The following is a 15,184-nucleotide window of genomic DNA, read 5'->3' as shown; positions in this document are numbered from 1 at the left end:
TCCTGCCATTCACATCATTCTCTCGTAGTTCCTTGTGTTGACTCTTGGATCACCAGCTTCTTATAATTTGTCCTTCACTGTCTGCAAATTCTTCTCCATAATAGTTCAATTATTCATACCTGACTGGTTCTGCTTCAATTCTGGGGCTGGCCTGGGACTGATATCTGTTTAATTGGTCTTCCATGGACTACATGTCCATTAGTTTCCCTATTCTTCTTGTGTCTCTCTTGGGCTTTCATCTTCTCCCACTCTTTTTTAGGGTGATATTTTTTTACCTTGCCCATTTTATTTTATTTTCATAATTTTTTCTCATTTTCATGACTTTAAATATTTTCCCTACCTCTCATATAGTCCATCTCACAGCCTTTATGGAAGTTAAAAAAAAAATTATTGTCAAATTACAAGAAACTGCGGGAGATGCGGTGACAGTAACTTTTTGACGGAGCCATCCTCTAATGTGCATTACAATGCAACAATTGCAGAGTATAAAAATCATTCGGTCAAGGCTAATGTTTTTTACACTCTGCTGCATTGTAATCATTGTCAATTAACTTTGCGGAATAAAAACTTTGTAATGAAATTAGTTATATAGTAATTTTGTTGATACAAAAGTTAATTCCATATAAAAGTCGATGATGTGCTTCTGTATGTCTACGTATGTTGTTACATCTAGCAGAAGGCTTTCTTCACCATTTCTATTCTCCTTGTTGAATCCCATGGGGCAACATCACTAATAATCTTACTGCATAAATGACAAAATCCATCAGCATGTTTAAATGTCTTTCTCTAATCTTATTTGATGGTTATCTTCAAAGAATTTAGGTCTTCTTTGTTCCAGTTTCCATAATATGTGCACATGCTTGGTTTCTCTGCAGCATTAATTCATTCCCAAAATTATTTAAAGGTATCTTAAATGCAATAGGCTTTCTTTCAGCCCTAATTATTCCTGATCCTGCCCTGGCATTGGCTCTTAGAGCTTCAACATGGTTGGTATGGTTCATTGGGATCCAGGTTGTGAAATTCAGAGTCAGCATTGTGAAATTAGCTGTTCTAGTGGGTGTTGGTACATTTTCTATTTTTCACTCGCAACCCACCCGATAGTATTCGATTGGTCTATGTAACTTGATTGTATGAGTATTGGCTTTATGAAATGTCAAAACATAGATAAATGGATTAAAATAGCTGTGGAAAAAAATTTCCTCGTTGTAAGTAACTATTCGGTGTTCATTTGCGGTGTAAATCCATTATCTCCTGGGGTAATTCTGTGATTTGATTCCACTAACTCAGATAGGCTTGCAAATCCTTGAGTTCTCAGATTGGAAAAAAATGTGTAATTAGAAAATTTTTTCAGGGAAAACACTTGGAAAAAGCAAATAATGACTTCATAATGATCTTAAAATGATATTTAAATGTACAAGTGATATTAGTTATTTACCTTGAAAATAAATTTTATCCAATGAAACAATTGTTTTAATTCGAAATCATATTTTTTGTACTTTTCCAAATGGAAACATTTTTCTTTCACTTGAAAACATATTTTATACTTTTCCCATTGAAAATTATTTTCCTTTGAAAACATAATTTTGTACTTTTGAATGTAGAATTATAAAATATACATTTTAATTGATGGCTATCCCTCACAGGCGTCTGTTGTAACTTACCGCTTGTATAACTTCAATGATAAGATTTCATTAACTTTGTCTAACATTTATGCAGGTTGGTCGCTTTGAAGGAGGAGGTCCTTCTGGGAATGATGATCGGGAAATTGCAAGTTTCAGCCCAAGTCAGCCAAGAGAGAAGTGGATCAAAAAAAGAACGTCCGTCAAGTTGAAATCAAGGGTTAGTGACTCTAGAACTCCTCCAGTGAATGAAATAAAATGCTAATGCATGGGTGCATTTCTGTTTGGTCTTCGTATTCATGTTAGGCATTAGATTTTTCATAGTAAAATTTAAAAAAATAAAATATTTATTTTGTGTCAATACATTTGTTTGAGCATTATAACTGCCCTTAATCCACGAAAACGTATTCAACTCTTAGTTCTGTTCTTAAAATGTACTCTTGAAAAAATCATTTATAAGTAATATATAAAGTTCTCAGCTTTACATGTTTTGATGTTTTGTTGAAATGGAAAATGTATGTTTCCATAACAGAGTTTGCCTGAAGAATGTGCAGTGGAACAACATAATACGAACATGATTCATTTGCTCTGCTCCTTTAGTGAAACAACTTTTTGCATATGATTTAATGTAAAACACAATAATGCATTCCATGCCAAAAAAACAAATTATGCTCAAGGTTTATTCAATGAAAATTATGTATACATTATTAACAATCGTGGATTATGTTCACCTTTTTTTCTATCACGAAATGGAGCTACCGGGAATGAGACTTTGATTTGTAAAAGCAAAATATAATCGAATTAAATTGTTAATTATTTATGGTACTTACCTGATTTCTTTACACTAGAAAGCTGTCTACAGACATTTGCTTTCGTCGAATTTGGTAAAAATGAACTCAGAATGATGGTTAAAAAAATTTAAATAGCATGCATTGCCACTGCCTTATTAGAGCGATGCTTCATATGCACGGTACAATGCAAAAGTTTCCCGTTTCTTCCACATCACATTTAGCCTGCTTAGTTGGACTTAAAACTTCTTGAAGGCTCTTGGAAGTTCTGAATAGTAAACAAGCAGAGGTTTGATTTTCAAATCGCCGCTCACTTTTATGCAAAAATAGAGATGGCCTTTCATTGACTTGTGATCCAGAAATGCATTGTCATCTACTGTTATGAGTAGAAATATAGGTTTGCGTCGGCATTTTCTTCCCAAAGAGAACTGTCTTATCTTAGTTAAAAACATGTTGTCAGGTAACCCTCAGATTCTACGAGCCTTTGGAAGTCACCTCTGCTACCCTTGCCTCAGAACTTGTTGCTTCACCATGCCCCACAACATGGTGGATGACGATTCTTCTCGTTAATTTCTCAAACCACACACAGCTCCCCTTAAATATTTGTTCGCCCATTGATGATCCTGACATCAAATTAATGAGGTCGGCAAAAATCACTTTCCCCTTCTCATAAATTATATTCTCATTAATGTTGCATTGCAATCGCTTTTTGTTCATGCATATGAGAAGCAACCTTGTCACTCTATTTGAGAAATCTATCTCCTTAGTCTTGTCCATGTTCTTGAAGAAAAGACCAATCATTGATATCGACTGACTGTTGACGTTGATTAACTGTTGATGGGCACACTAGATCAGACACACTGTAGCTGCCTACCTTGTTCCCAATTTTCAATTATTTTACTCTGCATTTCTAATGTTATTGTTTATTTTTATTCTCTTATGACTGTTTTCTTACAGATTTTTCTTCTGAGTCAATGTTAAAACTATGCACAAAATATTATTAAACTTTGCACAAAAAAATCCCCAGTAATGTGTTTGAAAAATTGTGTAATCACTATAAATGCTAAGTTGTTAGCGGAACAAGTGCTGGAGACAAACTGCAGTGGCAGGCGTGCAATGAATCTGGAAAATTCCGTATCTTTGTCAATTGATATGCAAAAAGTTGCTCATTAAGCAAGCCATTTTTGGGACCAATATTTTTGCTCATTATGAGCATTAATATCTGTGTAATGTGCTCACTAAGCGAGGTTCTACTGTATACCTGTATAGCTTTGATCTGGTTTTCAACCCTTAATACTTTTCAATTGTTATCTTTTCGTGCCCCTTGTATCAATTAATCCTGATTTTCTGCTCCCAAAATTATTTATTCAACTGGGCTCATTTTGTAATAACCATTAGCTAAAATGCAGATTATTTTTTGGAGATTTATTGTTACCTCAGTGCCTTGATTTCCAATATACCTTTTGCACCTTAATTAATGACAAATTATCCCTTATAATTATTTGTTAAAGAATAAGGAATGTAATGTATGTTGTTATTTTTAGATGAATGTTAGTTGGTAACCTCTGGAAAGTAAAATAACTTGGTATTCTATCAATTTCTGAATATGACTTCATAATAATTTTCGCTCTTATAGAATGTAGCTGCCAATCACCGGGCAAATGATGTAATTGTAAGGGATGGTGTTCCTCAGGTTCTTGTTGCACGCTTCATGTATGGCCCCCTGGACATGATTACTCTGACTGGTGAGCCATATCCTCTTTCATTTTTTAGTTTGAAGATGGTAAATGATTTCTGTATTTGTATTGCTTGGAATTATTCCAAGGAGAAGGTTCATTTTGAAACCCTTGGCTGAGTTCCAGAGATGAATTTCTTTGGATTCCATATATTTGAAGAAACAAGAACATATGTCACAATGCTGAAAATAAAAATATAAACCATGAAACAGTTCTTATTGAAAAATGGCATGTATTTTGTTAAAAATGTTTTACAGTGCTAGAGTTATCATAATTTTAGTAAGATAAAAACAGGTTGCTGGAGCTACTTGGGAATTTGTGAGAGTACAGAGAGTCATGTTCAATGCTCTGATTTCACTCTAAGCTCTTGTGTCTTATAGTTTGGAACTGATTAGAATGAAAATTACAACTGCTCAGATAATACAAGGAAGTATATGAGAGAGAGAATTAATATTAGTGGTGGTAGGCTAGACAGTAAGAGGGGAATGCCCTTTATGTGTGTCTGTCTGGGTGTGTATATATATGTGTGTCTGTGTGTGCATTGCATTGCGTTAGTTAAAATTTTTTAAATTGGTATGTGTCAAGAAACGTCAGGTTTCTATCAGATTGGTTTTACTTGGTATTTTGTTCATTTTCAGGGGAAAAGGTTGATATCTATGTAATGAAAGATGCTCCTGCTGGAGAGTGGACTTTAATTGCTACTGAAGTAACAGACAAAGCTGGAAGGGTAGCCCATACAATTTCAGTAGATAAGACTCTTGGATATGGAATGTATCCAATCAAAATGGTGGTTAGGTAAGTTTTCAAAAGAGATACTACAGAATTTGTTGTCTCAGGCGTAACTTTGTGGAATTTGCATAACATATTGAAATGTAATGAAATAATTGACTTTGTAATTCCACACACTTTATTTAAAAAACACACGACCCAGGTTTCGACGTTGAACGTCATCATCAGGTGGTCCTCATAGAAGCACGCTGGCTATATATACCTTCTGATCATAGGAGGGGGGGGTTGGTCAGAGAGGGAGGTCGGAGGGGTAAAAAGGTTACAATGTAGCTGGGAAGAAAAGAGAATTACATTTTTGATTTAGAAGAGTGGTAGGTCTAGGAGTGGGGAGTGGGAGGGATACAAAATTTCGTTGGCAAGATCATCTTTCCAACGGACACATTTCAAAATTTCTAACTGCTCCAAAGCATCGAGCCTTTGACCTTTTTCTTCAAAATGAATAATTTTTGTCACAAAGTCACTTTTGTGATCACTTTCGATGAGGTGTTTTTCAAAGAGGGATGTTATGTTCTTATTTTTTACACATGTTTGGTGTTCTTTAATCCTTTCTTTAAATTTCCGTCCTGTTTGTCCAATATACTTTGTGCTACAATCCGAGCACTTTAACTCATACACTCCACTCCTCTCGTTTTCGGGGACTTTGTCTTTAGTGTGAGAGATCAGGTTCTTAAGGCATGAACGACTGTAAAAGGCACATTTAATTTTTTCTTTAGGTAAACTTTTAATTACTTTTTGAGAAATAGTCCCAAGATATAGTATTCTCCGCCATTTGGCAGTGGGATCTTTTACATGTTCGGGGTTGTAAATGTGGCTTAAGGCTATTTTTGTAAGTTTATTCCGGTAAAGTTTATTTATTAGATCTTCTGAATACCCATTGTTTACTGCTAACGTTTTAATTACATTAAGTTCCTTATTTACATTGAATTTTGACATAGGGATAGCGGTCAAACGGTGGATCATTGCATGAAATGCCGAAAGCTTTTGGGTGAAGCAATGCCTTGAAGAGGAATTAATTAATTGGTCTGTATACATTTCTTTCCTAAAAATGGAATACTGTAACCCATCTTTGTCTTTAGAAATGGATAGGTCGAGGAAATTCAGGGAACCTTTTTCCTCTTTTTCACACGTGAATTGTACATTAGAATTGATAGAATTTAGATGTGCTAGGAACTGATCTAGTTGCCTATCAGAACCTGTCCACACACAGAAGACATCGTCTACATATCTTAACCAACAAAATACATTATTAATGAGAGGGTAGGCTGAGGAGAACAAAACTTTTTCAAAATTGTCCATATACATATCGGCCAGGAGTGGGGACAAGGGCGAGCCCATGGCTAAACCATTGGGTTGTTGGAAATAGGTACCATTAAAAATGAAATAATTTTGGGAAACACACGTCTTAAGTAATGCACAAAGTTCACTTATAACTGGAACTGGGATGGATTTCCGGATGAGGATGTCTTCGGCAAGGTTCACCGCTTCCATGGGTGGCACGTTGGTGAAAAGGTTGCGTACATCAAAGGAAACAAGCATGCACTTTTTCGGGATGACCTTTTTCATAAGTTTGTTCACAAGGTCCAAGGAATTCACTACACCATATTCCGTGGAAAATTTGGAAACCTCCCTGAAGAGTACATTAAGCCTTTTCGCTAGTTTTTCGGGCTACCTAAAGTTCATAAAAATGGGATTCCGATCAGGCCTGTAGTATCAAATATGTCAGCTCCCAACCACATACTAGCGAAAAGGCTTAATGTACTCTTCAGGGAGGTTTCCAAATTTTCCACGGAATATGGTTTATTTAAATAATGAAAATAAAATAACCCATAAGCATAAATTGAATGAGGGCATGTGGCATCTTTAATTATGTATCACATGATTTACATTTATGTTTTCAAACAGAAAATAAGAATCATTTCTGCTGTTGTGGCATTTACTAATTTCTTTTCAAAACTCTTACCGATTTACCTGTCTGAATTACTGCATGCATATTTTTATGAATTCCATAGAAATAATTCTGGAAAGAATGTTTCATGGTGATTAATTTTAAATGCCTATTAATAAGATTTTATTGTTTCATGAAATTAAAAAAAATCAGCATAATTTATTCCATTTATTTGAGAATGCCAGTTTAATTAGTTCTGGATAAACAAAGCTGTGTAGCACCAAAATTCACAATTTCTTGTACGCCTTGATTTTAAATCTAAATGAACTTCAATTGCTTAGCTTATTCTGTTTTGGACTTCTTCGAAACAGCCAAAATGATATCCTTCTTGAATTGAATATAAGTTACATTTTGTGTATTTACACCTTCAATATCAGGACTTTTGACAGCTTTTTGTGTTTCAATGGAGATTTTATTTTTCTTGATTACGTGTGTCAATTTTCAGGGGTGACCATTCCTCTGTAGACTTCTACATGACTGTTGTTCCTCCGAAGACAGAAGTCGTAGTCTTTAGCATTGATGGCTCATTTACTGCAAGCATGTCAGTCACTGGACGGGATCCCAAAGTTAGAGCAGGTGCAGTTGATGTAGTCAGGTAAAAATTCTTACCGTTTTATTCATTTAGAACATTAAGAGATGTGAGTGGATCAATGTGAACAGTTACATGTTGTCTTAAATTCTTTTTTAATAGGCACTGGCAGGAACTGGGTTATTTGATTGTGTATATAACGGGTCGACCAGATATGCAGCAACAGAAGGTTGTGGCATGGCTTTCTCAGCACAACTTTCCTCATGGCCTTGTCTCATTTGCTGATGGTCTTTCCACGGACCCTCTTGGACACAAGGCAGTCTATCTTAAAAATCTTATTCAGGTTTGTGATCCCATTACTATGGACTTGGTTGTGGAAATATTACTATACTATAGCCACATGCAGATATGTTTTTACTGCTTAATATTGTCAGAATCAATTTTCATGTAGTAGCATTAAATACATTTTTTCTCAGATGTCAGTTTTGGGTGAATTTGGTATATGTATGTAGACAATTAAACAACTAATGAACTTATGTACGTAAATATTCATATTGTAATGCTTGAGTGAAGATGCAAATAATTGAACTAAATGTGACATTTTGAGATGTTATAATCCTTTAAAAATTATCACAAAATGTTGGAGCTGACTGTAAAATGTATTAAATCGTATTTCATTATGCAATAAGAATGTTTCTCTGTAGTTATAAATGATTTTACTTTTCTCCAACAGGATCATGGCGTAATCGTGCATGTTGCCTATGGCAGCAGTAAGGATATTGGCGTGTATGCATCCATAGGCCTAAAACCAAAGCAAATTTTCATAGTTGGGAAAGTGTCAAAGAAACAGCAGGCCTTGGCACAGCCCTTGTATGATGGGTATGCGGCACACCTGACCACCCTCCTCTCGCATGGTGGCTCCCGTCCAGCCCAAGGCAATGCTCGAATGGTCATACCTCGTGGATATTTTGGTTTGCCAGGTCACAATGCATCCCTAAGAAGAAGGAGATGAGGAGAGGAGAGGGGAGAGGCGGCTTTACCATTGAGGGGAATGAAGCCAGCTCTCTAGTCACGTTGGGAAAAGGTTTGTCTACAATAGAGTTGGCATTCCTCAACTCATTATGGGTCTCATGCCTCTCTCACCCTTTTACTGTCCCATTACATTATATCAGCGCATATTTTATGTATGCTTAAGTGATGTTTTTGAAATGAGAGCTCTGTATGATTAATACATTCAGTAAATTATCAATCTTCATCTCACCTTATGGCATAAAACCAGATATTATGAATGCTGTTGAAAATTGGTAACAGTAAGTGCCGAAATATGACTGACAAGAGGTGGGACAGTGCAGGGATCATTTGCCTACAAGAAAAATTCTTATAGTCGAATAAAACTGAAGATAATGATACTAAATGAAAACTAAAGATAATATTTTTGGAAAACCATCCATTTAGCCCTAGTTGTGGAGATATTTTAAATGAAAGTTGAGAAAAAGAACTATTTTCAGTGTGTTACTGCTGATGAAACTTTCAGGCGAGGTATTAGGCTAGAGGTAAGGTGTCCAACCTTGAATCACTTCTTTCCCAAGTTCAATCATCTTCATATCTGAAATATTTGCTCTCTAAAATTGGCTTTATTTAAACTTTCCTTAATTACTCATATGATAGATATTTCCTAATAGCATTGACTAATTGTTTAATGAGTGTTTTTTTTTTAATTGATTTAAATTCATATTATATATCATACTATAAGTTTTCTTATAGCATTGTAAAAAATAACTGACCATGGTTTTGAAAGCTTTTGTCGGCAACCTTGAAATTGACACAACTTGTCTTAAGCATGGTAGGTTAATTTTCAAAATATATATAAGCATTTAATTGTCACTTGCACAATGAATCTTGACAGTGTAAAAGGACTGATGGGTGAAAAATGTAACTATAGATGTAATAAGGAAAAGGAAAATAAAAGAGCATTGTATAAAAAGAAATACAAAAATGGATTGGTTAAATAATAATAAAAACAATATATTTATGGGCATTTTTAGCTATGAAACAAAAAACCCCCTCCCTCCATGGAAGAGTGCCCATAATTTTATTACACTATATCTTTTGATTATTCTGAGAATAAGTCATAAGCCATTTGAGAATGTATGCTCTAATTGCTTACAAATGTTGCACCTAAAACCTATTTAAGCGTTGTGTGTTGAGAAATTACAAACACATACAGGTATATGACCTTCTATATAGTTATTAATTTGGATGATGAAATGTTCCTAGGCCCAGTAAAATTAATAAATAACCTTGCAGATGCATCAGTAAGAAAGGCTACATTTGAATCCATGCTCTATAGGTTGCCTTATTTAAGGATTTGCCCTACATTATTTCTTCAATTTCATGCAGAGATATGGGTCTAATGAATTTTCATTTTCTCTCATCCTACGCAGTTTGATCGGGATCCGCCAATCGAGTTTGGGAGACATCCCTTGTAAGTATGTTGGTGAAATGTTGTCTTATACCTAATGGCCATCCCAACATTGTGCATATAGTAATGCCTCAATTTGTGTCATCCTGGTTAAATTCATTTTGATCCAATATCCTTGGTTTAAAGTGAAAAAAATGTTCACATAACCACCTGTATAAATCTAAAATAGGAATACTTATGAATCTCAGTCATAACATTTAGCATAGATAGCCTGACCGTCAAGGCTACCATGCAGTGATGTAGATGGGAATTTGTGTCTGCCAGGATTTCTTACGTGTTAGTTCATATTTCTGGAGTGGTAGTTGCAATGTTAATGCTATAGAGATTACGAGGCATATTTTTTAAGTAAGTACTGTTTTGAAATTCGGCCACTGCAGTGCTGCATTTGGCGTGTGTGCTTTGTACCTACATCTGCTATGAAGCTACAAATGCTATTACGGAAGCATTTGAGTCATGTTCACATTTTTTGTGATTATTTAAAAGATCTACACCAATTTAAAATCTCATCAACTCAGCTAGTACATGCTGTGATTTGTTTTCTTAGTGCTAAAGGCATGAAAGCTGCTGAAATTCATCGCCAGATCAGTGAAGTTTATGGAGAAAGCATGATAAATAGAAATAAAGATATAGAAATGGACTAGAGCTTGCAAAGATTGTCGTACGAATGTTCATGATGAGAAACAAAGTTCAAACAATCAATTTCAGCTAGGAAAATCATGTGAACTGTATTGATTGAATTGAGCTCTTACAGCTAGTAGTATTGAATAAATGAAAAATTCAAATAGCTATAAACAGTTTACCTTTAGAAACAAAGTACAAATTAGATTAGTTGGCTAATGCCACAAGTGAAAGGATGGGCTAAAGGGTAAATAAGGAAAGGGAGGAATAAGGAAACCTATCTTATCCCTTACCCTATTTATCCTTTAGCCCAGCCTTTGACTTGTGGGGTTAGCCAACCAATCTCATTTGTACTTTGTTTTGAAAGGTAAACTGTTTATGACCTGTGAACTGTGTTTTGCGGCAGGAAGGGGGTGTTGCTTGTGGAAAATTTTACCTCCTGTTGACACAATAAATTCTACAGCATATTGTGAGACATTAAAATAACTATGCCATGCAGTTCAAAGGCGTGGGCATGCTGAGTTAAGGGGATTATTTTGCTCCATGACAATGCCCATTCACGCACGGCTAATCAAACTCAAGATCTCATTGGATCACTTGACAAGGAACAACTTGATCACCCTCTTTACAGTCCTGATCTAGTGCCCAGTGACTACCCCCTGTTTTTGCACTTGAAAGTGCAACTGGGTGGTCAGTGCCATGAAGAAGATGATGAGGTCAAAACGACCATGTTGCGGTGGTTTTCAAATCATGTGGCAGACTTCTATGAGGATGGGATTCAAAAGCTGGTTCTATGATGCGTTAAGTGCCTAAATACTGTTGAAAATTATGTAGGAAAGTAGAGTAAGGTACAGGCTTTCATGTAAAAATAAAAATGTCAAGAAAAGTGTACTTGCTTAACTATTTCAAAATGGTACTTCCTTAAAAAACATGCCTCATACATGGTTAAGAAAATGGTTGCTTTCTGTTGCCATCACCCATGAATTTGGAGATTTGTGTTTATTCCCTGCTATTTTTCATTTCAGCATTGACTCTGCAGTTCCCTCCCACCATTTTGGTGGCACTTCCATTGCTGAGAGTAAATCGTTGTGGTTTTAGCAGGAAGGGGTGGGAATTACTCGAGGAGCCTTTGTGATGCCCTCCCATTTCAATTGGTACGCTTCTTCATAGTGAGATCCCTTCTGGCATTGAAGATGAATTCAATGCAGCTGAAGTTTTTGTAGAATATTTCGTGGCTAGTATTGATTTGCTTGTTCTAGCCTATTTTCTACAAATGAGGTATGTTGTTTGGGAGTTTTATATCATAGACTGAGTGTTGATTGCATGGATCCGGAAAATATTGGCTGCATTATAAATACGGAGGTACCTGTTATATTTGCTCATGCAATTACCAAGGAAGGACTTGTTTCCCTAAATAGTTGTACTACTTTGCCTTGCGGAAAGGGAGAGTGTGTGAAGCCCTGTGTCAAACATGCATTTGTTCAGGGTGTGGCTGTGTTACCATTCCTATTTGCTTTAAAATGATGAAAAATGCTGATAAACCTAAGGATACTTAACAAAATGGAAAATTCATTTACTTCATTATCAATGCTTTTTAATCAGCATTCATATTCCAAATAAAATAATATTGTGCTAGCTATGATGAATGTCAATAGTCATCCTGAAAAAAGTATTTTGGTAACACAGTGATTTCTGTGGATTTAAGTAAACATTAAACACTGTAAAATTGTAAAGGGATGTCATTGAATGTCTTTCATTCTGAGAAATTCGTTGGAGGAAATTCAGCATATGATTATAATAAGTGTGGTTGTCGCCTGAAACTTGCCAGTAACCATTGTGAATACCTGTTGTTGTTCTGTTATTGTTTATCTCCTCTTAATTGTTTGTATTATGTACCCTTGTACATGTACCCTAAATTGGGCATTAGTGCATTTCTCCAATAGACTGTGTTCATTGTTCTAAAAAGAGTCATACGCAATTATGGCTGGCTTGTTAATATTTGTACGACAAATATTATCTGTTAGGTGTGAAATGCCCAATGCTAATACGTGGATAACCAAAGCAAGAAAAAGTTTTAAGGTTTGTCTTCACAAATCTATGTTTAAGATGCGTCATACTTGAAAGGAGTTTGAGTAATTGTCTGAAAATGTATGTTGTGTAAATATTTGTTGTAGATGAGGCATTTCAGATAGTCCTGATATTTTTTTACCTTAAGAGAATGCATGACTTAGTGTTACAATTTTGTTATTCAAATTATTAATCTGGCTACATAATTTATTTCTCTAAAATAAAGGGGTAGAAGGCAAAATAATGTTCAGTGAAGGTGAAACATACTTGATTACTTGGGTATGTATTGATTAAATGATTTGTTCTTTTTTTTTCAACAGACAACACACACTATCTTGTTGTATTTGTAATGGAAATGATCTTGCATTATCAAAAGCGGATTTCGAGTAAGAATATTTTTTCATTCAGTTTTCTTTCATCTTTAAAAATCTTCAAATTACTTCAAAAAGAAATTTATAGTGAAAGTTGTTTTAATATTGAAAAAAAAAAGACTTAAGTAAATTTTGCTGGAAATGCTCATACTCTAAGTGCAATATTTATTACTCTCATGTCAATACTGAGCATCAAGATTACTTTATGGATAATTCTGGAATGCTGAGTATTTATTATTGTTGTCAGAAAAGTTAAATGAGACATCTAATGATTCGGTGTATGCCTTAGCATATTAAGGAATCTTGTTCACCTCATTGTAAGGGAGTCTTTGTTCATATGTATAACAATATTGGCATGTGTATGTAATTTCTGTGTCATTGATATTAGTACACATGAACGAAAGCGCATCATAATGTGATGCAATTCCATAAACAGTGAAAATTAATGCACTTAGAAAAGTTTTCACTTAAATTGAAGCATACTCTCAAAAAAATGTATGAAAATTGGCATTTGTTATGGCTGCATATTAACTGCACATACCTTAGAAAAGAGATCGTAAACATTGTAATAAGTAAATATTTCTTAACTTTTCTTTATGGCAATTGCCTTCTTATCCTATGTCCATAGCATGCTCAAAGAACCTTTGCTCCATATCATATCCACCTTTCCTTCCATCTCTATTGTGGTATGAATAAAACCTTCCTTCGCCTTTATCATAAATCATTTGGTAAACTTGAGTTTATAATGGTCATGAAAGGAATCTAATTTACACCAATTATATATACATATGTATATTCCTAATTTTGTTTTAATACTATTCCATTTTGTTGTGATGGTGTATCCTTCACCTCTTAATGATTTTAGTTTTAATGAGCATAATGTATTTTATTAATGATGACATAAGTTATATAGAGTCATAGAGTTTTCAGTCATCAATCAACTAATTTGAGCAATTGCCTAGAAAGCAAAGTGAAGTTGTTAAAGTAGGTAGAAGGTGAAAATTACCAGAGATATTCATTGCATATTATTGTTGATGAAGTGAATTTATGATTTGACGCTTAAAATAGTTGAAATAAAACATTGATGTCTTAATTTCGTATTTTTATATGTTTGGTCAAATTTTCAATTATTCTTCTTACTATATTTTATCTCGCAGAAGTTATATTTTTATCCTTGTTTTTGTTAATTGCATTTAAATTATAATTTATTTATGAAATCAATGTAAAATATGTACTTAAAAGAAATTGTTGAGCTTTGGTTGAACTATATATATTGACTTGTGTACTGTCTACAGGCAAACATATAGTATGTATTTGCAAGCACTTTGAGGCCTGCATTAATGTAACACATTTCTGAGAAAAATCATTCCAGTGGCTTACAAATTATTCCTCTGCCCTCCTTTCCATATTAATGCAGCAAGACTTGTGGATTGTCATTTAAGAGTTCATTTGTATTTCATTTAAACATTTTTCAAAGTTGCTAGAATATAAAATATGGCATTTTAGTCTGCCGTCGAGATAGAAAATATGATTTTATAACCTCAACTGTGAGTCTGAAAATTTTTCCCATCCTTTTTAGATCCACTTTGTCACATTTTTTGCTGTACTATGGATGATCAAACATTTGGGCATTTTAAAATTTATTTAAAAAAATCAGTAATGTTTTGTAATGTTATGCTATATGTGAGCTTATGTCAGAGGATGAATTATTAGTGCAAATGTAAAAAGTTCCTTTCATTTCACTGTTAAATACATTTCACTGTTATTTACTTTTACAAATATTCAGACAAATTCTAAAGGATTGAATCCTGTAATATTTGTATGATGGTGTTACAAAGTTTTTCAAAGCTACAGAATGTACATGTACTTTTTTGTGTACTGAATTCTATTTTAGATCTTATATTTATGGTCAATAAGTTGATAAAATATTTTTTTACCAACAAACTTGGAGTTTATTTAAAGCTTGTGGAGTTATTAAGCATGATGTATATGTTGCAATCTCTATGGCACTTGCCTGGAATATATTTCGACTGTTAAATCAACATTGACTCTATTTTTCCTGTAAATAAAGTTTACATCTTAAATTAAGATTAAACAAAGTTTAAAATTCTTTGATTCATACCATAATGATATCAGTTCTTGCCTCTTAGCTGGAAGATGTATTCATCAGTTTTTTATTTATAGTTCAGCCGATGTATTGGTAAATCTCAATGTGATATGTTCATGTAAATTGAGAAAAT

The 15,184-nt window shown here is 34.2% G+C and overlaps 1 protein-coding gene across 1 annotated transcript in view; it reads left to right on the top strand.

Annotated features, from left to right (window-relative positions):
• rdgB (retinal degeneration B) overlaps positions 1–15,025 on the top strand; it is a 321,056-nt gene extending 306,031 nt beyond the window's left edge. The window contains exons 23-30 of the mRNA XM_071593315.1: positions 1,717–1,839; positions 4,044–4,152; positions 4,782–4,938; positions 7,323–7,472; positions 7,569–7,749; positions 8,140–8,490; positions 9,851–9,891; positions 11,532–15,025. Of these exons, the coding sequence (XP_071449416.1) occupies positions 1,717–1,839; positions 4,044–4,152; positions 4,782–4,938; positions 7,323–7,472; positions 7,569–7,749; positions 8,140–8,418 (999 nt within the window). The 3' untranslated portion in view covers positions 8,419–8,490; positions 9,851–9,891; positions 11,532–15,025. The remainder of the gene's footprint in view (positions 1–1,716; positions 1,840–4,043; positions 4,153–4,781; positions 4,939–7,322; positions 7,473–7,568; positions 7,750–8,139; positions 8,491–9,850; positions 9,892–11,531) is intronic.
• Positions 15,026–15,184: the final 159 nt, after the last annotated feature.

The sequence above is a fragment of the Hetaerina americana genome, unplaced genomic scaffold (assembly GCF_022747635.1).
Source record: "Hetaerina americana unplaced genomic scaffold, ioHetAmer1.1.p SCAF_55, whole genome shotgun sequence".
NCBI classification, from domain to species: domain Eukaryota; kingdom Metazoa; phylum Arthropoda; class Insecta; order Odonata; family Calopterygidae; genus Hetaerina; species Hetaerina americana.
Note: the sequence above shows the minus strand (reverse complement) of the source record. Positions and strands in the feature narration are given on the sequence as shown.